At 34.2% G+C, this 24,587-nt stretch overlaps 5 protein-coding genes across 7 annotated transcripts; 2 read left to right on the top strand and 3 right to left on the bottom strand.

Annotated features, from left to right (window-relative positions):
• Positions 1-720: 720 nt before the first annotated feature.
• Positions 721-4,882, top strand: LOC126655351 (protein MAIN-LIKE 2). Its single transcript, XM_050349487.2, has 6 exons — positions 721-835; positions 1,254-1,371; positions 1,506-2,150; positions 2,255-2,422; positions 2,519-2,908; positions 2,999-4,882. The coding sequence occupies exons 2-6, from the start codon at positions 1,288-1,290 to the stop codon at positions 4,454-4,456; spliced, it is 2,745 nt and encodes a 914-aa protein (XP_050205444.1). The 5' UTR covers positions 721-835; positions 1,254-1,287; the 3' UTR covers positions 4,457-4,882.
• A 65-nt stretch (positions 4,883-4,947) lies between these two features.
• LOC126655353 (BTB/POZ domain-containing protein At5g48130) lies at positions 4,948-9,396 on the bottom strand. Its single transcript, XM_050349489.2, has 4 exons — positions 7,656-9,396; positions 7,494-7,563; positions 6,248-7,396; positions 4,948-6,165 (listed from the first exon to the last, which is right to left on the bottom strand). The coding sequence occupies exons 1-4, from the start codon at positions 7,748-7,750 to the stop codon at positions 5,458-5,460; spliced, it is 2,022 nt and encodes a 673-aa protein (XP_050205446.1). The 5' UTR covers positions 7,751-9,396; the 3' UTR covers positions 4,948-5,457.
• Positions 9,397-12,669: 3,273 nt separating this feature from the next.
• On the bottom strand, positions 12,670-15,732 carry LOC126654501 (probable serine/threonine-protein kinase WNK11). Its single transcript, XM_050348389.1, has 3 exons — positions 15,632-15,732; positions 13,983-14,486; positions 12,670-13,288 (listed from the first exon to the last, which is right to left on the bottom strand). Exons 2-3 carry the CDS (start codon positions 14,484-14,486, stop codon positions 12,902-12,904), a joined length of 891 nt encoding a protein of 296 aa, XP_050204346.1. The 5' UTR covers positions 15,632-15,732; the 3' UTR covers positions 12,670-12,901.
• A 1,210-nt stretch (positions 15,733-16,942) lies between these two features.
• LOC126657730 (uncharacterized) lies at positions 16,943-21,546 on the top strand. 3 transcript variants are annotated; one of them, XM_050352478.1, is made up of 6 exons: positions 16,943-17,309; positions 17,594-19,223; positions 19,339-19,565; positions 20,232-20,259; positions 20,348-20,671; positions 20,801-21,546. In XM_050352478.1, the coding sequence occupies exons 2-6, from the start codon at positions 17,595-17,597 to the stop codon at positions 21,230-21,232; spliced, it is 2,640 nt and encodes an 879-aa protein (XP_050208435.1). In that variant the 5' UTR covers positions 16,943-17,309; position 17,594; the 3' UTR covers positions 21,233-21,546. The 3 variants fall into 3 exon arrangements, with proteins under 3 accessions (XP_050208435.1, XP_050208433.1, XP_050208434.1); XM_050352476.1 differs by having other exon boundaries at positions 19,339-20,259; XM_050352477.1 differs by lacking the exon at positions 16,943-17,309 and having other exon boundaries at positions 17,594-17,668; positions 18,049-19,223; positions 19,339-20,259.
• Positions 21,483-24,559, bottom strand: LOC126657731 (uncharacterized). Its single transcript, XM_050352479.2, has 3 exons — positions 23,822-24,559; positions 22,138-22,852; positions 21,483-22,019 (listed from the first exon to the last, which is right to left on the bottom strand). The coding sequence occupies exons 2-3, from the start codon at positions 22,327-22,329 to the stop codon at positions 21,699-21,701; spliced, it is 513 nt and encodes a 170-aa protein (XP_050208436.1). The 5' UTR covers positions 22,330-22,852; positions 23,822-24,559; the 3' UTR covers positions 21,483-21,698.
• Between the last annotated feature and the right edge of the window lie 28 nt (positions 24,560-24,587).

Raw genomic sequence — 24,587 nt, 5'->3', positions numbered from 1 at the left:
TTAATAAATTAGTACTTATTAAATTTTTATATGTTAAATTTGTATAGATTATTTTCAATTTATAAGATTATATGAACTTTTGTTTATTCTATTAAATTCATTATAAAAAAGTCAATTAAAAGTAATAAATCTACGTAATCCTTTCCATGAAGACTCGGCTAGTGCTACAGTTCTTATTTTGACACATATATGTAATACTTCAATTTTTTTTTATAAATATAAGGTTAGATATATTAAATATTTTTATAAATTTTTGAGGCATCTAAACATCATCTTTTAAAATAAATAGTATTTTTTTATTAAATAAGAAAGTTTAAGTTTAAAAAATAAAAAATAAAAACAAATATAAATTTAATAATTTGTTTTAATTTATATTTTAAGCTTTTGCATAAATTTTAAATTTGATTGTTATAGTTATTTTATATTTTTTTTCTTTCAAAAAGATAAAATATTTTTTAAACTATAAATAAAATATTATTTTAAAAAATTAAAATTTTATAAATTGGATATGAAATATAAATAAATTTTAACTTCAGATCCGGTAGGTCAAATTTTATATTTATTTTAAATTTATATAATCTATAGTCTTTAAACTCATTAATTATTAATTAATTATTTTAGCTTTTTTAATTAATATATTGGAGATATTTTTATAAATAATATTTTTAATTTAAAAAATAAAAGGAAAAGAAACAAGAAATAAAAGAAAAACCTCATTTAGATTACCCGAGAAACGGTGAGTTTCTATCTTAAGTTGCTACGACTATCCATCGGTCGTTTTGGGTTTTCCTCATCGGTGAAGAGATTTTTTTGTCTCCGGCGTCGTTTTGGCTAGGTAATTTTTTTCCTCATTCTCGTCCTTCAATGTTACTCTTCCCTTCTCCGTCGTCGTTTTGGATTTTCCTCATCAGTTTCTCTTCTTCCTAACTTGTTCGTATTAGTTAGGGTTTCAAGAAATATTTTTTCATCGATTAAAAATTTACAGTATAATGATAAAAAAATTTATAATGTATTTGGAGAATCAATGCATATTCAGAGATAATAATAATAATAATTATTATTATTATTTCAAACAGATTAATAGACATGAAGAAGGCAAGACATTGAAGTTTTTAATTTTTAATTTTTGTGGTGTTTGTTTATATTGAATAGTTTTGTGTTAGATTATGAACTGAATTGGAGAATTTCAGTTCAATTCATGGAGTTGAAGTTGAACTAATTTTATATTTGTTTTTGTGTTGAATTAATGGCAGTTATATTGTTGTTATTGTTATCCGTAAATAGCGGATGGAAGCGAATCCCGGGCCAATTGATGGTTCTGTACTCTATGATCAAGACAAACATGTCTCTGCTGCTGTTTGGGAAGGCCAGGTAACCCTAACAGATATTTGATGTAGTGATTATGTGATGTAATGCAGCATTTATGTTAACGAATTGGTACTTCTGTAATTATGAATCGAATTATAATTTATTTTGATTAAAACTAGATGGTGTTATGTGTATAGGAACGTGGTGCGCTTAGATGCCATGAGCATACCTCAAAATTGGGTGAGTGGAAGTTAACTTCGGATCAGATTGGGTTGGTGGATAAAGCTGGATTTGGGTTTTTGAGAAAGATTCCTGCTATTAGCCTAGATAATCCTCTAATTTCTGCGTTAGTTGAGAGATGGAGGAGGGAAACAAATACTTTTCATTTCACTGTTGGTGAAATGACGGTTACCCTACAAGACGTTGCATTGTTGTTGGGATTAGCGATTGATGGGAAGCCTGTTATTGGTTTAACGTATACAACTTGTAGCTCTGTTTGTGAAAGGCTTCTCGGGAGAGCTCCTGATTCAAAATATGCGAGTGGTGGGATGGTTAAACTGAGTTGGTTGAAGGAGTTCTTTTCTAATTGTCCTGTGGATGCTCCGACTGAAGTGGTTGAGCAGTGCACACGCGCTTATCTTCTCTACCTTGTGGGGAGTACAATATTCTCTACCACCACTGGAAATAAAGTTCCTGTTATGTACCTTCCATTGTTTGAAAACTTTGAAGAAGCTGGGAATTATGCTTGGGGGGCAGCAGCATTGGCCTTCTTGTACAGAGCGCTTGGCAACGCATGTGTCAAGTCTCAAAGTACCATCTGTGGATGTTTAACCTTGCTTCAGGTTTTATTTTTAAACTGATTTTTTCTTTTTAGGTAGAATAAGATTGTGGGAGGATTATGGTCAGTTATCAGATTACTGTGTTTAATAGTTTCTTCTTCTTGCAGTGTTGGAGTTACTTCCATCTGAATATTGGATGTCCTAAGCTCAATCGGGAGCCCATCCATGATCATTTTCCTTTTGTGCTCAAGTGGAAGGGGAAACAAAGTGGGCCAACAACAAACCGTGATGTAGTTTTCTACCGCAAGGCATTGGATTCACTGAAACCGATTGATGTAGGTGTCCCTGTTGCTTCTTTAGCATGTTGGTAATATGTTGTTCCTCTTTTGTTGACACAAAGAGCTAATACTGTTTGGATGCTGCTCATTTAGGTGGTGTGGCTTCCGTACACAGGTTTGGACGGTTCACAAATACCACCACACATTAAAAGAACATTGGTTTTGGGAAGATCTAAAACGACGCTTATATGTTTTGATAAGGCAGAGAGACATCTCCCTGACCGTTGTCTAAGGCAATATGGCATGCTTCAGCCAATCCCAGGAGATGTCGTACGGTGGGTAAGAAAGAGCAGAGGAGTTGATGGCGGGGTAGACTTGTCCGGGAAAATGGAATCAGAACTTAATGAATGGTCTGACCGTCAACGTAATATTTTGAATATTGAGGATGGTGTGGATGAAGTCGAATATATGCAATGGTACTCAAGAATTACCCGTAGAGTTGTAGGCCGGCCTATATCCTTATCATCCGAGTTCCAAAGAACGGTGGGGCTGTGCTCAAACAATAATGCACATTTTCTAATTTCTTTTAGCTTACAATGAATTCTCTTATGATGTAGTTCTTTGGTGTTGCAGATTTCCGGTTTAAGGGAAATTGCCTACCTGGCAGATTCATTCTCCACAAAAGGGTTGGACGGGCAACAATTTGAGTCAATTACAAGGATCAGATTTATTGCACAAGACTGTTTAAGGGACCAGGTTGGAAGTCCCATCACACCATCTCCTCCCCCACAATTAGAACTTGGGAAAAGGTCTAGGGGAAAGGAAAGAGTAAGGAGAAAAGGTTCTCTGAAACGCAGGAGAAAGGATGATCCAATGGAGAACTATGAAGGTAGTGAGGATGACCAATCTCATTTTTATGATGCAACCATTGAGGTCGATCAATTGCAATTACGTCAGGCACAGGACGCAGTTGGTGAATTTCAGTTACCGCAGGCAGATGATGAGGTTGATCCACGACAGCTGTGTCTTACTCCTGACGAGGAAAATACTGCAGAGCTGCATGTTGTGGAGAACAAGGCTGATGATGTACATCTTAGCAACACAGCTGATGACCTTGATAATTCTCAGCCTTACAGTGTGACTAATGATATGGTCGAAAATCCACTTTTCTGTAATGCAGCCATGGAAGCGGATATTTACTCTGATGTTCATGAGCCAAATAATGAGGTGAGCGAGTCTGAGCTCTGTCGGGCGAAAACTGACGAAGTTCATGATTCTAAGCCTTGTGACTCAACAAACGAGGTCAATGATCAAAACCTGCATGTTGCAACTATTAATGAAGTTAAAGAGGCAAATGATTCGCAGCTCGCTGATCCTCTTGAAGAGGCAAAGGACTCGCAGCTCTCTGATTCAGTTAATGAGGAAAAGAACTCGCAGCTCTGTGATGCAACTATTGTCAATAAGGATTCACAGCATCTTGATGCTTATGAACAAGTGACTGTTTTACAGCTCCCTGATGCCACTTTGGAGGGTGACTTCTCACAGCTTTTAACTAAAGAGGGGATTGGCTCACAGATTCCTGATGCTTATAACGAGGTGGAGGGCTCACAACTTTATGATTCAACTGAAGAGCTGAAGGACTCGCAGCTTCCTGATGCTGCTAAAGAGGTGGAGGGCTCGCAACTTTCTGTTTTAACTGAAGAGCTGAAGGAGTCACAACTTCCTAATGCTACTGAAGATGCGGAGGGCTCGCAACTTTCTGATTCAATCGAAGAGTTAAAGGACTCACAGCTTCAGGAGGCAGCTGAAAAGGGAGAGGAGTCACAATTTCTGAGTGCAACTAAAGAGGGTAAAGACATGCAGATTTCTGATGGAAATGAAGAGAGTGATTTGGGGCTTCAGAACCCAGCTGAAGAGGGGAAGGACTCTGAGCTCTCTGATACAATTGAAAAAGGGGTTCCACAACCTCCTAATTCTACAGGAGAGGCCAATGACGTAGAGATTCCTGATGCCACTGATGGGGCAAATGATTCTAATCTCTCTCATTCAGCTGATGACAGTTATTCTGTCGCCAAAGCGGCATTTGAATGAAGTTCCAAGGATCAAGAATTAGAAGTTTCATTTTTGTTATCACGAATATATCAAGACTAACATTATTAGGGAGTTGGTGCTTTGGACAACTGGCTGTACTAGAAGAACTTCATATCGTTTTGAGGTTTTAACATCTTGCATCATGGGGCTTAAAGAGAGTTTTGTTTCATGTTTCATCTAAGGGAAAATGTTAAATTACAAGGGTGCTTACCAAGTGTTGACATCTTGTCCATTCAGTGATTTACTAGTGGTCTTTTTCATTAGAAATTTCAAGTTCCTCGCATGTATTTTGGTTAGGATGTAAATTGGTTTTCATATATGCCTGTTAGATTAGCTATTATTGAATTCTGACTTCCCTTTACTGTAACATATGTTTCATGCTATGTTGAGATAGCTTTTTATCGAAACATGCCTTGCGAATTTCAAGATTTGCATCTCTTTTATGATTGCGTGAAATCTTTACCCTTTCTTAAAGATGTGAAGATTACTGCTTATCTTTTCTGTAGCTATATATAAATTATGGTATTGGTGGTACATTGAATATTTGTAGAACAAGTGTATTGTGCTGCTATTAGTCCTTTTGGTCAAGAAACTTGATAGCAACATTGAGTGATTCTGATTTCATGTGAAGTGTTGGTTAGGAATAGAGAAACGATTAATCATTACATTTGAACTAATTACTATCCGTTGCCTCTTAAGTGCTCATGTCTTTCTTGCAAAGTCTCTTCTTCTTCCTCTCTTACCAGCGCGTCTCTTAAATTTGAATGCCCCCAGTTAGTACCAAACTGTGATTGGTCTTATATATGGTTGAAAACTGAACCGATGGCTTCTGTCATGCTCATATTTTATGCCATTCTACTTTTTGGATGATCTCGCTCTTTACTTTCTCATCAGGAATTGGTGTCTGCTCTTTAATATATTGAACTGCAGCTATACAACTTATGTAATTTTCATTTACTTGTCTTGTCATACATACAAATGCTGCTTGTGTTTTTTTTTTTTTACTTTGCAGACTTGTCTACCAGCCCAGATGTACTGTGCTTTCTCTTAGTTTTTCTACTTCCAAACAAGTTGAACCGGCGGATAATTTTGAGCAGCCTATTAGCATACTTTCTGTGTGAAGCAAAATTCACAGAACCAATGCAACCAGTAGTTTGTACAAGTGGGTTCCTCTTCTTGCTTAGAGATCTGCTTTCCATTCCATATGGCTTGATGGTTTGCGGTTTGATTGGCGCTGGTTCTGCTCTCTTTGGTCTACTCTGCAATTGAAGGCTCTTTTTCAAGGACAGCAGCTCTTGTTCAAGGCTCTGAATTCTAAAGCTCGTAGATTCATACTCCTTTCTTGATAAATCGTATCTCTGTGCTGCAACATCTTTTTGCAGCAAAAAGCTCAACGTTCTATTTGCTGGCTCTGCTCCTTCACTATACGGGCTAGTAGTCTCAGCTAAATTTTCGCTTTTGGAGTTTGGACACCTTGAGCTTGGAAGGCTTCCTGAGAATTCTCCGCAGTTTGGAAACCTAAAGGAATCTGAGCAATCTTTGAAAGCTTGATGTGTATTCAGCTGTTGAACGAAGAGAGCTTGGATGATCATTCGTAAGGGCATCAACTCATTTTGAACTGCTTCAATGCATGCCTCTTGGGATAGTAGTTGGCAATTGAGGTATTTGCAGACTAATTCCTTTTCTTTTTGCGATGCATCTAGGTGTGCCTGAAGATTTAAGTATGAGGCTATTATTATTGGGGAATTTAGTATAAGCTCCAAATCATAATGCTAGACGGTAAAGGCTTACCTGCAGAAAAGTGCTCATTGCTCTGTACAGTTGATCGTGGCTCTGCCTGCATGATATTGGTACTGTTTCGACGAGTGCTACGAATCTTTCGGGCTTCATTTTTGGATCAGAAGCAATAAGAGAGAGGTATGTATCCCATAATTCTGCAATAGTCGAATTTCCTAGCGAAGTAGTGTTGTTTATATCCATGTTAGATGACACATATGTAGAAAATATGCTTTCCATGGTAGTCAACTCCATGCTAGAAGAAATCGAATGTATCCCACTTTTCGGAATTAGAAAATCTTCCACTTGAGCTAAGGGTAACAGAGAAGCAATCTGATCTCGCAACTTTGCATTGCTTTCACTTTTTAACCCAATCTCAAAAGATCTAGAAAGCAATGCTAAGTAAAATCCAACAGGAATCACTCTTCTAGCTTTCTCTCTCCTTGGCAACAAGTCAATAATACCCTGCAGTATAAGTGAAACTCTGTTATTTGCTTCATCGCTATGTCTATCTCCAGAACTCTCCCAAAATTGTATTGTCTTTTTAGATAGAACCCATTTGTTTGCATAAAAAACTATGATTGGAGCGACGTATTTTTCTTTCATTCCTTGGCGTCTTAAGGATCCTATAATTCTTTTGATGAATTCAAATGGCAGCGCAATTAAGTCTCTAATCCAAAGATCATGGATAACAATCTCCTTGGCTGTTTCGCAACTCCAAGCTTGGCCATTTAACGCCTCCGATGTAATAACTGGCCTGTCCCTTCTTCGCTCTGGATCAAGAATTTCCATGCAAGCCATGAAGGCTAGTGACTCGATGCAGCGGCCAACAATCAGAAGCTCTTCAGACCATGGAAGTAGTGTTTGACATCTCTGGAGAACTATCAAGGTATCATCCCAGCTTTGCAATACAACTTGATTCAAATAAAGATCGAGACGCTGACATAGATTACCGCAGCTGTACTCTTCTGTCATTTCAAGGAATTCCGCTGCACATCTCAGGGCTGCTACATTGAAAGGGTCAATCAATGTCGAAGAACCATATATGAGTAAAGCAATCATCTCAAAGATTTCCGGCCCTCCAGGAAACTCTTGTGGCAGTTCAAGCTCTGTTGTCTCGATCAATCGTTTCTTGAAATATCCACTTTTCGAAGATAAAGGATTCTGCAAGTAAAACAAATAGAGTGAGCTTAAAAAGTCTGATATCTCTTTTGAACTTTTGTAGGTCATGTGAATGAACTATAGCCTCTATGGATCTTACATTGTGAAGGTTGAACATTCTTTCACCAACTCGAACGCTAACTGCAACAGGTAAACCAGTCTCTTGGCTCCTATAATAAGATGAAGAAACTGTCAGCTGTTCATAGACAAAGTATTAGGATTATAATAACCATTACAGAAATCCTATACAAATTTTTCTTACCATGAAATGATCTTAATCTTGAGTAAAGCTCCAATGTTAGGCGAAGGAAACGGACTTGAGGCGACGGAACTGGCTTTTGAGCTTGTAGCATCCATTTAAAATAGCTCATGCAAATTATCCAACAGGTTGGATATCAGTTGTAGCGAAATCGTTGACAGCGGTATTACTTTAAATACAAACATGTGCTTCTCAACTCATTTATATCATTCAATGATCATAAATGCTCGAACCCCATCTCGAAGTAAAAACCGGGATGAAAGCTTCTAGAGCAGTAGGAATAGAATTGTAGAATTTTAATTTTATATATGCTTTTTTATTCATTCATTCATGTTGTTGTATTTATAGATATATATTATGTAAATATTGTTTTGTTTATTGCAGTCAAATATGATGCACACGAGTGAACAACTCAAAATCCAAAAATTAAGGCATCAACAACGTATCTCGAGTGATGAGAGCTTAAATTTTCTAGTGCCAGTCATATGCCTCGGCCAGTACATTATGGTACACTTACCATTCTCTTCTTTTCTCGACAACCTTTTTCATCAACTTATAGACTTTGCATAAATTAGCATGGCCAATGAAGTGTGAAATTCCATGAAATTAGTTTCTTATCTTTATAAAATCTGATGAGTTAGTGGTTAAAAAAAACTGCATTTTCGCCTCTTACATATCATATTGAAAGTTATTGAGCAAATTACTCTGACACTCATGACATTTATCATAATTCACGCCTGCATCCTTCTGGATCAAACGACGACAACTAAAGTGTTATGTTAGAATTTTATGAGTTTATATTCGAGATGCATAAAAAATAAGAGACTAAATTGTTCGAAAAATTTAAAAGAAATGGACTAAAGTATCAAAAAGGTAAAATAAAGGAATAAAATTGTGTACATGGTACTAATTTCTAATGACAAAAATCATAGAATTCTAACATAACACTTTAATTGCTTATGTTATTCAAACTAAGGGATTATGGTTTGATCTTATCGTTTGATCCTGAAACAAGGGATGTAAATATAAATTATAATAAATGTAAGAGAGGTCATAGTAATTGTTCAAATTTATTTGTTATTTAATCAGAATTTGGACGTTTTGTAATGGATGTTTGATGTTAATGGTAATTAGGGTAATCAACTCGGCGGTCCTAGAAAAATAAAAATTGCAATTTTACAAAATTGAAGAGAGATTATGGAGAAATGGAACTGTATAGGGAAGCAGAAAAGAAGAGAGTTGTTGAAATAATAGAGAAAAAAGTGAAAAAAAGTCAGAAGAGATGAAGTATACATCAAGTTTTAGTTTGCAATTTGTAGCATAATATGGTAAATGCTAACTCCCAAGACGGCACGGCTTCTGAAAATTGGGGATGTTGCTTTGGATATAGGGGTTTTTGCTTTCAATCCCCAAAATTACTCTATGCAATTTGTACCATTTTATTACATTTACTCATTTTACCATGCCTTTGAATTCCAAAAACAAATGGAATATTGATTTATGGGTTAATTAATATCTCCATAAGAAATAAAACTTCATGGTCCTAATAATATTAATTTGTGAAGATTTTACGATATATTGTGATCGTCAATTCATGGTTTCTACAAGTATAGATATTTAAAAATGTAAGGTCCAACAATCTTTTTTTTTTCCTTTTATAAACTAATTATATTTAATAATTTTGAAAAATTTAGATTATTTTAAAAATTTAGTGATGATTATAGATCAAATTCGCTATGTTTAATTTAGGATATTGAAAACAAATCCTAACGTTTTACTTTTTTTGCGATTTAAGTCTAACGTTTAAAATATTACGAAATAAATTCTAACATTTCTAATTTTTGCAGTTTGTAGTCTTATTTCGAATTCCGTTTAAGCTACATAGTGCAGAAATGCGAAAGGTTGAGATTTTATTTGCAAAATTTTAGAACGTTGGAATTTAATATGTCAATAATATTACCGCCACATGTGCAAATAATGGCCGGAAAACGGTTTTGGCTACAAAATGTAAAAATCGGAAAGTTTAGAATTTATTTCATAATATTTTAAATGTTAGACTTAAATAGCAAAAAAAGTCAAACGTTAATATTTGTTTTGCCATTATCCATTTAATTAAACATGTATGTTTAATATTGATGAATTAAAAAACATGTAACTTGTTAAAATTTTACTTTATTTTTATAGTTGTAACTTCAAAAAATTATTTTTTATTATATGATGTTACATATCAATTAGTAAATTTCTAAAATTTATTGTCAATCTTTAAAATTAAACTATTTAAATGAAATTAAAAAAATTGGTTAGATTTCAGGCCAAAACGAAATCTTTGATAATGTGACATTTCTTAATTGTCCGTCCAAAGAGATCAAGAGGAGAATGTAATAGATATGTAATTCCTTTCCTACACGGCGATTTGGATAATATATGTAGCTTTATGTGTAATTTAATTTCAATACTTTTTACTTTAGAAAGTCCATTTATAAATTTACACATGTACTAAAAATATAAATTACATAAATTATAATTATATTTTTCATTTATGTTCTGCCCTTACTAATTGCGTAATGATAATTCTCACTATTTCTAATTTCACTACTCTTAATTAATAACACGATGTACAATAAAGAACAATGTGGAATAAACACCACTAAATAATGATAATAATATAGAGAGAATTAGCTAATTACCTAGATTAGAAAAATATTAGCATTTAGTAATCCTAAAATTCTAACTTGATTTACATACCCCAAACGTGTTAACCATTTATTTTTTTACTCTGCTCTTTATTTTTTATACTCCACTTATACCTAACACACTTTATTTAAAATTTCTTCTTCTTCTTCTTCTTCTTCTCTTCTCAGCTCATTTAAAGAGAAAAAATAATAACAAATCAACAATTCAATTTAAAATCTTCAGCTCATAACAATTCAACAAATTGATTTCTCTAATTCTATCATTACTTTTTAAAAATTTATTGTGACTTTCAAATTTAATTTCGATCCGCTCGAATTTTTAATTCCTAATCAAATAGCTTCAAATTTCACTTCGAATTCAAATCTAACGATCATAACTTTCTTAAAAAACAAAGAAAACTGTAAATTATTAATTTATTTGTTCTCATTAAAAATCTATTAAAAAAGTTTCAAACGGTTTCAAGTACAGTTTCAATTACGGTTTCAAACCGTTTACAAAGGTTTCAAACAGTCTAAAACAGTTTCTAAAAAACGCTTTTAAACAGTCTAAAAAATAACAGTTTCAAAAAACAGTTTCGAACAGTATAAAACAGTTTCAAACCGTTTACAAAGGTCTCAAACTGTCTAAAACAGATTCTAAAAAATACTTTTCAATAGTTTATAAAATAACAGTTTCAAATAGTATCAAACAGTTTCAAACCGTTTACATAAAAAATAACAGTTTCAAAAAAACAGTTTCAAACCGTTTACAAAGGTTTCAAACAGTTGCAAACCGTTTCCAAAGATCTCAAGCAGTCTAAAACAGTTTCTAAAAAACACTTTCAAACAGTTTAAAAAATAACAGTTTCAAACAGTATAAAACAGTTTCAAACCGTTTACAAAGGTTTCGAACAGTATAAAACAGTTTCGAGAAAACAGTTTCAAACGATTTCTAAAATTAATTTAAAACATTTGAAAACCAGGTCAAAATATCATTAATGAAGAACATTACGATTTTTTCAAAAAAAGTTGTAAAAAATTCCAAAAAACGATGCTAAAATAATTTAAAACAACATAGAAAGAAAAAAGTAGAAGAAGAAGAAGAAGAAGAACTTTCTCATCTATCACCATCATATTATCTTTTAAACTCTTTTTTATTCAAATTTCTTTGTCCTGGAGTTCATTTGTATAATGTGGAAAATAGAAAAAGCAGATTCAAAAAAAAACGAAGAAAAAAAAGTTGTAGAGGAAAGAAGAAGAAGAAGAAGAAGAAGAAGAAAAAAAAGAAGAAGAAAAAGAAGAAGAGAGAGAAAAAGAGAGAGAAAAAGAAGTGAGAGAAAAAAAATGAGAAGGAAGAAAGAGAAAAAGAAGAGAGAAAAAAAAACGAAAAAAAAAAGAAAAAAGAGGAAAGAGAAAAAAAAAATGAGATGTGCATGTGTTTAAAAAAAGAAGAGTAAAAATACAAATAAGTTATTTTGCTAATTGAGGTACAACTAAAAATAATAGAAAAATAGAGTAAAAAAGTAAATTTTTGAAGTTGAGATATTTAGAACAAATAAGTTAAAAAAGGAGTGTTTTGTGCAAATTCCTCAATAATATAAGTATATACAATTTGAGTAGAAGACCAAATTCTCAGCAACCATAATAATATGCCTACAGCTGGGTGCCTTAAATTGCAAGCAAGAACTTCCTATAAACCCGTTGAAATACTTTCTTTTTAGGTTATCCCAATTAACTTTATATTATAAAATTACTCAGCTTTCTAAGTCAATTAGGCAACCACGTTGCTTTTAGTTGTAGTATTTTTTATCACACTAAAAACTGGTAGTAACTAAATTTAAGGAGAATTTGTGATGATAAAAATGCAGGGCTCAGCTTAGCTAATAAGAACATCTGAAAATGAATGAAAATTATTTTCCATGCATTTATTATCTTTGAAAAGAGATTTTAATTCTTGTGCCAAACATGTTAATTAGCAATTTGTAATTCTCTGCTGGATTGCATTCAGCTTCTGCATATATTCATCGGTGGTGCATTCAGTTCAAACCAAACTGAAATTTCTATTCTTTGAAAACCAAACTAAATTTTTACCAACTGAACCGATCGTTTTGTGGGTTTTTTATTCGGTTCAATTTACATTAGAACTTAACTGTTCTTTTATGTGCAAAACCAAATCGAACAGATTTTTTGATAATTTCAAAACCGAGTTTGTCAGTGCAACTCGATTTTTGCATACCCCTGGCCAGGAAATTGGCAAAACTTCCAAAATGACCAATTATATTCATTATGTGAAGATGCCTGATGGATCTTGATGCAAATAATAAGTAAGTTCTCAGTGGGACGAATTTACAGTAATTCATTCAATTAGCTAACGATTCGACCACTTAACACAGTACTAGCTACTACCAACATTTATTTACATTATAGATGTTAAGAAATGAAAATTATTAGAAAGCAGATACTTAGCAGTAGTTATAGGCTCTAGACCATTCAGTAGAAAAACAATTACAAGTCACATTGATTCTAAGAACGGTTAAAAAGATCAGCTTCAAGGATATGATTTTACCTTAAAAGCAGTCAAACATTTGATTCCGCCTCATCCACAGTGACTTCAGAAAAGAAAGGATCAGTGAGCAACTCAGAAGCTGAAGGTCGTGCATTTGGCTCGCCTATGCATTTCTCGATAAACGCCTTCACTTCTGAATCAGTCACCTTGTTCATGGCTTGAGGCTTTACTCCAGTAGTCACCTTTTTGTATATCTTGGCAATACTGTTGCATTCACTATATGGTATCTCTGCTGTAACCATCTCTAGTAAGCACATCCCGAATGAGTATATGTCAACTAACTCGGTGTAATCTTCCTCGTATAATTCCGGTGCCATAAACTCTGGTGTGCCTAAGAGTGAATGTGCAACATGGTTTTTTCCTGTTATTGTTGCGAACCCGAGATCACCGATCTTTACCTGAATATTGAATTATAGATTTCCAAGTCTATCAAGTCACAGAAGGTAATAGAACAGATATAATTTGATTAAAAAGTGTACAATTATTTACAGTAATTATGTAAGATCCAATTTTTTTATCTATTGAACCAAATTTGTAGATATACAAATTCTTTCATTCTACATAATTGATTTTCCAAACTATACAGAATAAGTTCAGTGATCTGACAAACTACACCTGGTTAGATTCATAATTCCATGCCCTTAATGGATTCGAATTTCCAAATATACAGATTGCAACATTTATTTGTTCAAGTTCAAGAAATCTAATTATAACACACATATTGAAGAAAAATCCCAAAACATAGCACAGCAGGGTGTAGAAATAGAAATTGCGGCATCATTTAAGTTAAACCACAGCGATTTCCTATTCTAAACGCTGAGATATTGCTTTCCAGAAGCTAGTGTGCGGAACAAGCACCAAGTCATTATTTTTTCCAATGATACACGAACTAATCATTACTCCTATATCAAGCAATCTCTAACAAATATCAACGGAACATTAAACTTGTTAGGCCTTTGAAAATTGTTCATATCAGATAGCCATATATCAGGAATTGAAGTGCGAAACATAAACAAAGTATCAATGAATCACAAAAAGTGCAGGAAGGGAACATACTTAAAAAGCAGCAAAATCAGAGTAAATTGCAAATACCTGGCCAATGTTCCCATTAACAAAGATGTTACTGCAATTCAAATCTCTATGAATAATGCACGGATCATGAGTGTGCAGGTACACCAATCCCTCAAGTACTTGTTTTGACCACTTCTTCAATGCTTTCAACGAGACATGGCGATGCTTAACTCTATAGTTTCTTAAATTTCCAGATGTGCACACCTCAGTAATGAAGTTGAGTTTGCCATTCTCGTCATCCAACCAAACACTATAGCAAACAATTATATATTTGTTCTTTAAAGATCTCAACAAATCAACCTCTGAGTGGAGCCTTTTGATAAGTACAGGATCTTCAATAAAGTTCCTCAATTGCACCTGATTCCACGCCACCTCTATACCTTCCTCTTGATCAAATGCTCGATAGACCTTCTTGACAGCACCACAACCGAGCAGATCATCATACCGACCAAATCGTCCAGAAGGATCAACTTCAACAAATGGTTCACCATCTCTATCAGATGAATTGGGCATTGCAGTTGGCATCTAACAAACATAATTAGCAAATATCAAAAAACCATTCGTAATTCACATAGAACATCGTTAAAACATAATCACTTAGATTAACGAATTGGACTTAATGTATGTTTTCATAACTCTTTGATTATGATCTTAAAATTAGCGAAGTCAAGCAAATCACATAATATGTAGTAAATGGAATAAATAGACAAAAGGGCAATAAGGTGGCTAAAAATGGTCATTTACAAGGATTCACTTCAACTCTGCATGTTTAAACAAATAATTATCATATTTGGAAAGATTTATAATTACTCGAAATAAATTCCTTTAGCCAGGAAAACGAAGCCATTTTTAATAAATCATGGCAGAAATAACACGGAATTGCAAAAATTCAAATGGTTAGCTCTTGGCATGATTCAGAGACACATAAGTTCATTCGAGTTGAAAATTAACACCTAAACTTAGTTTCAACAAACTTAACTTAACTCAACTAAACCTTAAACACAATTAAATTTGACTCGGCTATAAGATTCTTTTTTTAAACTCAATTATTTTGGACATATTAAAAATGAACATATGAAAGAGACCAATTAAAATATCTTACATTAAGAATCAACTTAAAATTTCTAAACTTAAGCTTAGTCAAGCAAGGACTTAATTTATTAGCAGCAGAATTCATAACGATTAACAAGTCAAGCAAGGACTCAAATTAACAATAACAAGTCTAGCACGGACTTAAATTAACAATTAACAAGTCGTAACAAATATTATGATAAATTAAACTCAAAACTCCTATTAGAGACCTAAAACGAAACATAAAATCATTTAAAAACAAAAAAACAAAAACACAAATAATAGAGCAGCAGAATTCTACTGAGTTGAATTGATACATAATTAGATAATGATGTCGTTATCATCAAAAACACATAGCAAATTACAATAATAAACCTGTTAAAAACAGATTAACAAAATCAGAGACGCTAAAGAACAAGTTTAGGGTTAAAAACAAAGTAAAAAAAATTAAAAGTTCAATCAGATAAACAGTGATGGATCATGCAATCAAGAACATAAACTAAAATCAAATTATGATAATTAAAATTTATGCTTATAGATAATTAAATTAAAAGAAAACGAATTAAAATGAAGATTTTAATTAGTTAGATGATTTATACCTCGAGGAAGCAATAAAGCAGTTGAGAGTAAAAAAATTAGTTTGGAAATGCACCGGGGAGAATCTATAGAACAGCATGGTATTTATACTCTCTGCTGCGCTTTTCGCGGAGGGGTTGGATTCTGTTATTATACGGACGACGTCGTTTGGTTTTAAGTTTTATTTTTATTTTTTAATTCACGTGAAGAAAAATAAAATGGTGTGTGGAAGGACACGTGGAATTTTATGGTACGGGTTTTGAAGATGAGTCATGAATCGTGTCAATGTTTAGATTGAAGGCTGACTACAGTAAAATAAAGACTGAAATTGTAAAAATTGTGAAAGTCATTGGTTAAAGAAGGGTTAAGGTACAAAAATGGCCCTAAAATTTACTCCGTGGCTCACATTTCCTCCTAATGTTTTTATAAAACTCAAAAATGACTCCAACGTTACCAAGTGGAACAAATATACCCTCTATCTAACGGTAGCATGTTTTAACGTTAACTCGAATGATGTGGCATACAATTAGCCATTGCCGTAATGTTTTCGAAATCTCAAAAATTACCTTAACGTTACCAAAATGGAACAGATATACTCCTAACGTTAACAAAGTGGAACAAATATACTCGCCGTTTTATTTGTGTTTTTGTATAAAAAATTCTCTCCTCCACTCTCTCACAAGCAAGTGAATCTCCATAAACAAATAAAAAAAAGTAAAAAATCCTTAATATTTTATATATCTGTTAAATTGATCCTTAATGATTTTTAAATTGCAATCATATCTTTATAATTTAAATTTTTTACTAATTATTTACTTTTTAATCAAATTTAAAGATTTGTTTTTCTTTTTTCCCTTTCTTCTTCCTCAATTCTTCTAATTTTTTTCTTCTTCCTCCGGTTACCGTTCCGCATCCACCCACCATCCCCCTCAATTCATGGGAGTCTTAGGACTCCTCGTGTTAGAGGAGCAAATCTGCTCCTTAGAGAGCAGCTATTGAGGAGACGGTAAGCGGCCGCGATTAGTAGAATAGCGGATTGTGACGGTTTCCGATGAGATTAGATCTAGATTTGATTTATTTTAATTAGTTACAGGTGTGTTTGATACGAAAACGCAAGTTTTAAGTTCTAAAAGCGCGAGATTAACTCATTTGATATTTCGTGCCAAGTTGAAGGGGTGAATTGATCCTTTGTTCAAAATTTTACTATCAAACTGCAGTAAGACTATATTTGAGTAACTTGTAAATTAAATACTCAACTTTGTACAGTTGTAGAATTTAATGTCAAATCAACCAACTGCATAATTTGGATGCTGAACCGGAAAAGTATGAAAAAATAATGAACAAAGGGTCAACGCGCCCCCTGAACTTGTGAAACGGGGTCACTTAACCCAATTTTAACTTGTTTGGTCAAATAACCCCAAAACTCTCTAATTTTGGGTCAAAATACCCAACTTTTGTATTCCCAAACCGCGTGGTGTGCAAACAGTATTCTGGGAGGTGAGTGAGGAAAGAAAACGTATTTGCTGTGAGAACCTAAAATTTCTAAATACTCTTAACTTCACACCAGATTTCAAACAATACTTAGCATTTAGGTTAATAGCATGAAGCGGCAGTCAGTTTCATCAATTAGGGCTTCTTAGGTTTGTGTACTGTTGGTCAATTTCATCACTTAGAGCTCCAGATTGTGCAACGATAATTAAGGTATGGATTTTTCATTCTTTAAATTATGAATTTTGAACTTTTACTTCAATGGGTTTTGAGCTTCATGGGATTTTTGACTTGTATTTTTCCATTCTTTAAATATATCAATGTTAATATCTTTGTTTACATGGTTGTTCAATCATTTGATTACATGCTTATAAGACGAAGTCAGCTTCATAATTTTTTCACTTATAGTTCTAATTTTACTTGAACTCTCTGCCGTACTTTTAGACGATGTTCGTTTTATCTTTGTGGTTTTTTAACCGAATTTAATAATTTTTCAGGATGAGTTTCAAATATGTGCCAGTGCTTTTCAAAATTCATCATATGGGCAAATTTGTTAAGGATCCTGATTTGAGGTATGTGGGAGGCGATATTTATATGTGGGAGTTATATAACATAGAATTAATGAGCTACAATAGGATCTTGCAAACAGTAAAAAACTTAGGTTATGAAAAAAATGTGAACTACATCTACTGGCTTCCTGAAGGGCAACCGTTGAATTCTAACAATTTAAGATTCATGCATAATGATTTGTATATACATGAAATGCTTGGACTTGGATACCAGAGATATGTTCTTGAGTTATTTATAGAGCACACAGTAGACATGGAAGTATTGACAGTTGATGTGCCTTTATTAGAAGATAATACAGCAGTAGATGAGAGTGAGCACTTCTCTTTTGATTTTGATCAAGTCAATGAAGAAGAAACTGATGTACCTCTACAAACTGATGTAGAACTAGACATGGACAATGATGTCCCTTTAGAAGATGATCTGTCAGGGGTTAATGAGGATGATTCTGACTTTGAAGATCCAGAACTTTCGGAGTCCAGGAAAACCTTAGCAGAAGAGAGAAGAGAGCAGCAAGTTGAACTTCAGAAAAGGAAAAGGGAGTCTCGAGCTACGATGGGTGAAAAGAGGCAGAAGGTTCAAGGAGAAGTTGGAGATGATCCTGACATCACCATAGAAAATCAAGAGATTGAAGATGATCATGATTTTGAAGACAGTGAAGTAGAGTACAACTTTGATGAATTATCAGATGAGGAATCAAACAAAAACATTATTAGGAAGAAGTCTAAAAGAGTCAAGTATGATGAAGAAAGCAAAGTGCCTGCATTCCTAGTTGGTATGATATTTAATGATGCAAAGCAGTTTAGAATGGCTATATCAAAGTATTCAGTTGCAAGAGGAGTTGAGCTTACTTTTGTGAGAAATGATCCTGACAGAATTAGAGTTGCATGTCCTAAACCATGTCCATGGTTTATTCTTGCTAGCATTGACACAAAAACCGGAGATTTTCAGGTGAAAAATTACTATCCGAAGCATAGGTGTACTAAGGTTTTCAAAAATAGAAGGGCTGGTAGGCCATTTTTGATTGATTACTTCAGGGATAAGTTGTTTGATAACCCCAAGATGACAGCAAATGATATGGTTGTAAAGGCAATGAATGATTTGCAGCTTGAAGTTAACATAACAATGGCAAAGAGAGTCAAGAAGCAGATAATGATTGAATTAGAAGGGGATTCTAAGGAGGATTATGCTAAGCTATGGGACTATGCAGAGGAGCTAAGGACTACTAATCCTGGCACTACAGTTGATGTTGTTACAGAGAATGATGGAAGTAGCAGGTTTAGCAAGATATATGTATGTTTCGATGCATTAAAGAGGGGTTGGAGAGCGGGGTGTAGGCCTATTCTAGGGCTTGATGGTTGTTTTCTAAAGACAAGTTTGAAGGGGGAATTGCTAATAGCGGTTGGTAGGGATGCCAACAATCAGAGGTACCCTGTAGCTTGGGCAATAGTGAAGACTGAGACTAAGGCTAATTGGGTGTGGTTTATAAAACATCTCAAATCAGATCTTCAATTACCAGCAAATGGTACTGCTTTCACCATTATTAGTGATATGCAAAAGGTAACTATTTTAATTCTAGATTATGTTTTCTATTTTCACAAATGTGAGTGAGCTGTCTGTAATATGCAAACTCGTACACTGATTGTAATTGTCTGTTGTTTCTATTACATTACAGGGGTTGATAGAAGCTTTGAAGGAGGAGTTGCCTTATGCAGAGCATAGATGGTGCGCAATGCACATCTATAGCATTTGGCAAAAAAGATGGAGGGGGACTGAACTGAGAGCACAATTCTGGTCATGTGCAAAGAGCACTTACAAAAACTATTTTGAAGATCAACTCAAATACTTGGATCAAAAAGCTAGTGGAGCAGTAGAGCATTTGCTGAAATGGCATCCCTCCAATTGGTGCAGGTCATTTTTTTCTTACCATTCAAAATGTGATAGTGTTGACAACAACATGTGTGAATCTTTTAATGGACACTTACTTAAAGCTAGGAAAAAATATATTATAGCTTTGCTTGATTGGATGAGAATAGATGCCATGAACAGGATTACAAATAAAAGAAAAGATGTTGAGAATTGGTGGTGTAATGTCAGTCCTAGTGCTTTACGTAGGTTAGAAAAAAATATGGAAAGGGCTAGCAAGTGTCATTTGGAATGGAATGGGACAGTAGGATATGAGATAAGTGAGGGTAGAGATAGGCATGTTGTGAAAATTGAAGACAGAAAATGTACATGTAGGTCTTGGCAGTTAACAGGAATTCCATGCCCTCATGGAATTTGTGCTCTTCTTCATGGTAAAAAACAGTTAGAAGATCACATTGATGCTTGTTATAGTAAGTCTAATTACATGGCAGCCTATGCTTTTTCTATGGAACCTTGCAAGGGTAGAATGCAATGGCCAAAAACTTCTATTCCCCCAATGCTTCCACCAGAGGTGCAAAAACCACCAGGCAGACCTAAGTTATGCAGGAGGAAGGCTCCAGATGAACCAAAATCCAGTGGAAAGATAGGAAGACAAGGGGCTGTAATGACTTGCAGTCACTGCAAACTTAAAGGGCATAACAAGTTAGGTTGTCCTTATAAAGGAAAAACTGTAAGTATCATTTTCTATTCTCACCTTTAATTTAGCTTTCCTTTTTGTAACATAACTATATCACTTGTTATTTTATTTGCATATGAAGCCACCTGTTACAGCTGCCACTCCCATTCGAGCTTATGAAACTGCTCAGGCTGCTCGAGCTGCTGAAGCTGCTCAGACTGCTCGAGCTACTGAAGCTGCTCAGACTGCTCGAGCTACTGAAGCTGCTCAGGCTGCTGAAGATTATGAAGCTACTCGAGCTTATGAGGCTGCTCAAGCTTATGAAGCTGCTCAAGCTAACCAACAAGCTCCTAGGAATAGGAAAATGACTGCTGAAGGGAAAGGAAAATCAAAAGAAAAAGTTAAATATAAACACAGTGGCAGTTACTTAAGCTATGACGACGAAACTGGTCAACTGAAATGCAATGTAAGTGAATGTCTATGTGTTTGTTATACTGCATAAGAATGGTTTGGTGAATGTTTATATGCTTGCTTCTTATTGGAGACATGCATGCTTTGGTGATTATTTATGACATGAATGTTTATATGCTTGCAGTCTAATCTGTTTGGCAAAACATATTTAACCTCGAAGAATAGTGTACCTCGAGAAAATCAGAGAGTCATAGAGAACTACTGCCATGAGTCTTTTCAGTATGTGGCAAATCCTAATTTTGGTGGATTTCAAGCAATTGGATTACAATGGGAAGGCAGACCATGTGTGACAACCAGACAGCTGAATGAACAAAGAGAAATTACAAAAGGAAAAATTTTAAAGAGAGGAACAGAAGCACCAATTTTACAATCACCATCAACTACTACTCAGCATGAAGCAACATCATCAAGTGCAACTCAGCCTAAGGCAACACCAAGTCCAACACAAGCAGCAGCGTCAATAACAACTCAGGTTGCGCCAGCAGCTCCTATTGGAAGAAAGAAGTCTTTAGCAAGGAAGAGGGTTGTGCCAACCAACCCGCCGTGGAGGCTTTAGGATCCCACACTTTTTGCAGTCACATTTTTGCAGCCAAATTTTTGCACAGCCATTTTCTTGCACAGCCATTTTCTTGCGCAGGTTTATAAACACTAAAGCAGCTACGGGTAGATTTTTGTATATGAAATGGTTGTTATTCTTTTGCGAGAGCTGTAAACTAACAGAAACAATGTTAGTAAATTTACTTTGGCTTTTTGCACACCTATATGGTGTTGTGAACTAACAAAAACAATGTTAGTATTACTATATATTGCCAATGCCAACTTTTCGGTATTAATATATGTTTTGGCAAGAATGCCAACTTTCAATTGTTATTTTTGATTACATTTCATACAAAAGTAACAAGTCCTAATTGTTTCAAACTTACTAAAATAACAAGTCACAACCTGCTCATAAAACACAAAACATTCTCATTCTAACAACACCTCAACTTAACTAACTACCTAATCTGACTATTTTTCATATTCTACTTTACAATCACACCTATAAAAACCACAAACAAATTAACAATCAATGCTGCAATGACAATATACTTCCATTTTTCTGATTTTGCACCTTTAGCTTGTTCTTTAAGAAGAAAATTCTCCAACTGCATTTCATTAAACTGTGAATGCAACCTCCTGTCACAATAAATACACCTTAATCTTTCATTCTCTAGCTTCAATTCCGCAATTTTTCTCTGCGTTTCAGTCATTGAATCAATAAGTTGAGGAGGGGAAGATTCATCGTGCCATTCAAAGTAATTGCAACCTATATAATCATTCATGTCCCTCGGGTTCCTCTTGCTCTACATAACAAAACAGAAACAATGTGTCAGCTTGAACAATATAGATTGAATTTTTAATATGAAAAACACATAACTCTTAATTTACAATAAAAATTGAACTTTAAAATTATAAATTTACCTGATACTTTATAAAACATGAATAAAACATCCTTCCAAAGTTTTTGCCAGATCTTGCAACCCATCTTGGAGCTATCATGTTGCAAGAACAAAATCTCTTAGGACCTTCGTAATTAAAATCAGGAACCTGTTTTGTGCCACAGCTGGTTGCTGAAAATCCACCATTTCCAGACCTTCGTGAGGATGAACTCATTCTTGTTTTTCTTCTAAGTTGAGTAATTTCGCTAATCAGATATCAATTTAGTGGAATTGAAGAACTTTTTATTTTAGGGTTTCTTACAATTTGGGGATTTTGTTAGCTAAAGAACGATGCAAAGTCAAAGAAAAAATAGATTTATAAACCAATTATACGTATTGTACAGGTATGTTTAAGTTTAAAGTATAAAAAGAAAATACAATACGGTTTGCACACCACGCGGTTTGGGAATACAAAAGTTGGGTATTTTGACCCAAAATTAGAGAGTTTTGGGGTTATTTGACCAAACAAGTTAAAATTGGGTTAAGTGACCCCGTTTCACAAGTTCAGGGGGGCGCGTTGACCCTTTGTTCAAAAAATAATGATAGGCACATGATGCTCGTGCCCTCGTCGACCTGTATTCGAGCTTTGTTTTCAACTCACGAAAAGTGACACAGTCCAGTCCAAGCACGAAACCAGGTCAATTCAACACTCAAGTTTGTGTCATTACAAAGACTTCACATGCTACTTGTGCTTCAATCTGAAAAAGAAAAACTGAATTATGGGTGACCAACGGCCAATTAAACCAAATTAATTGATATATTTTGATTAATTCGATCGGCTTGATGACAAAATTAGCTTCATTATGATTACGAGAGTTAAAAAATCAGATTCATCAAGTCAACCCAATTAACCGAATATTATATATATTTTTATTTTTATTTATTTATTATATATTCATATTTTTGAAGCGACTATTGAGTAAACCAACTAACTCGACCAGTTAATTTTATATTTTTAAAATTTTATTCAGTTCTGCTGTGTTAATTACAATTCAAATCACTAATTTGGCTGATTCTTTAAAATGATAAAAAAATTCAATTAGCTTAATGTTGATTAAATCAATTAATTATTAACTGAACCGGCCATTAATTTATCCTACTCCGGAGCACTTCACCTAAAGCCTAAAGGTAAGTGTGTTTCTATTTGAACAAATCAACCAAACTAATTTTTTCTAAACCAAACTATTCAATCCGGTTTGATTTTTCTTTTATACTTTGAAACTGAACTGAAATGAAAAACTCAATTTAACCAAACCGACAATAACTGGTTTGATTTTGGCACATCCCCAGCTGAAAATATGGTGCATGTGAAGCGCCCTTGCCCATCAGGAATATTAACATCACATATTGCTTATACAGCCAGCATGACAGTATCACTTTGCTCATCAGGAAGATCGTATAATAAATGCGAAACCAGTCTCTCTATATAACAAGTTACATGCCAGCAAGAGTTTGATAACATCTTAAGCTAAATATGGTAAAAGCTAATTGGAACAAAGAAAATGCGTAAAAGAAACTCACTTTAACATGATTCAACTTTAAAAGCGTTCAAATGCTGCAACCTCATGACAAATAATGATATTTTACTCAACTACATGCATTCTACTCCATATATTCAAACCAATGAGTGATGAGAGAAAATGACAAAAAAACATAGAATCGGATACCTTCATCCACTGCCAAGCAAGATGAACAGGCAAAAATCGCTGCCTTTAGCCGCCATTATCACTGGATAATAATACTCTTCAGCTCTATTATTTGTTCATGCAGACGTGATAAAGATGAACATGTGGTTCAATAGCTCTAAACTCAAGGTATTCAAATCGACATCACGGATCAACTTACGTTGATGTCCCTCTCCTCTAAATATGCAGATACACTACCGATCACAAATGGCCAACATAAAAGCAATTATATCAAACCCTGCGCTACCTAATTTAAGAAATAAACAAAGATTTGTGCCTTCTCAAAGAAACCACATTAGATTCAAGGGTAAAGAACACTAAGAATCAACCCTGTTACATCTATCCAAGTTCAAAGTCCTAGATGCGTAAGCTAGGCCTTACTTACATCTCATACCGTTGAATTGCTTTTGCGCGCTGACCAAACGCCAACGAACCTTAAGCTTTTGCACGAAATTTTCTAAAGCCAATACATCACAATGCAGACCAACAAAACATCTACTTCATACTAGACATAAGCTACTTTAACATACATCAACCATTTTCAAGAGAGCTGATATTTCCAATAAGCATAAACAAGTAATGAGTCTAATGACAGGGAAAAGCTGGTCAATTTCATTTAATGGTATAATATAATACAGAACACAGAAGCCAAGAATACAAACAAATATTGACATACAACTACAACTACTAAAATTAGAAGGTATATATTTACTACTCATTATGCATATCATCTTTAGGTTTCAAACAA

This window comes from Mercurialis annua, linkage group LG7, assembly GCF_937616625.2.
Source record: "Mercurialis annua linkage group LG7, ddMerAnnu1.2, whole genome shotgun sequence".
In the NCBI taxonomy this organism is placed as follows: domain Eukaryota; kingdom Viridiplantae; phylum Streptophyta; class Magnoliopsida; order Malpighiales; family Euphorbiaceae; genus Mercurialis; species Mercurialis annua.
This window is presented reverse-complemented; position numbering and strand designations above follow the sequence as displayed.

Excerpts from the sequence above, each read along its gene's own strand:
- LOC126655351 (XM_050349487.2), top strand. The coding sequence starts at position 1,288 with ATGGAAGCGAATCCCGGGCCAATTGATGGTTCTGTACTCTATGATCAA. Across the intron at positions 1,372-1,505 it reads CTGCTGTTTGGGAAGGCCAG|GAACGTGGTGCGCTTAGATG; the intron begins GTAACCCTAACA and ends TTATGTGTATAG. Across the intron at positions 2,151-2,254 it reads GATGTTTAACCTTGCTTCAG|TGTTGGAGTTACTTCCATCT; the intron begins GTTTTATTTTTA and ends TTCTTCTTGCAG.
- LOC126655353 (XM_050349489.2), bottom strand. The coding sequence starts at position 7,750 with ATGGATGCTACAAGCTCAAAAGCCAGTTCCGTCGCCTCAAGTCCGTTT. Across the intron at positions 7,564-7,655 it reads AAGATTAAGATCATTTCATG|GAGCCAAGAGACTGGTTTAC; the intron begins GTAAGAAAAATT and ends ATCTTATTATAG. Across the intron at positions 7,397-7,493 it reads GAATGTTCAACCTTCACAAT|AATCCTTTATCTTCGAAAAG; the intron begins GTAAGATCCATA and ends TTTTACTTGCAG.
- LOC126654501 (XM_050348389.1), bottom strand. The coding sequence starts at position 14,486 with ATGCCAACTGCAATGCCCAATTCATCTGATAGAGATGGTGAACCATTT. Across the intron at positions 13,289-13,982 it reads TTAATGGGAACATTGGCCAG|GTAAAGATCGGTGATCTCGG; the intron begins GTATTTGCAATT and ends TTCAATATTCAG.
- LOC126657730 (XM_050352476.1), top strand. The coding sequence starts at position 17,595 with ATGAGTTTCAAATATGTGCCAGTGCTTTTCAAAATTCATCATATGGGC. Across the intron at positions 19,224-19,338 it reads TTATTAGTGATATGCAAAAG|GGGTTGATAGAAGCTTTGAA; the intron begins GTAACTATTTTA and ends ATTACATTACAG. Across the intron at positions 20,260-20,347 it reads GTCCTTATAAAGGAAAAACT|CCACCTGTTACAGCTGCCAC; the intron begins GTAAGTATCATT and ends TTGCATATGAAG.
- LOC126657731 (XM_050352479.2), bottom strand. The coding sequence starts at position 22,329 with ATGAGTTCATCCTCACGAAGGTCTGGAAATGGTGGATTTTCAGCAACC. Across the intron at positions 22,020-22,137 it reads CATGTTTTATAAAGTATCAG|AGCAAGAGGAACCCGAGGGA; the intron begins GTAAATTTATAA and ends TTTGTTATGTAG.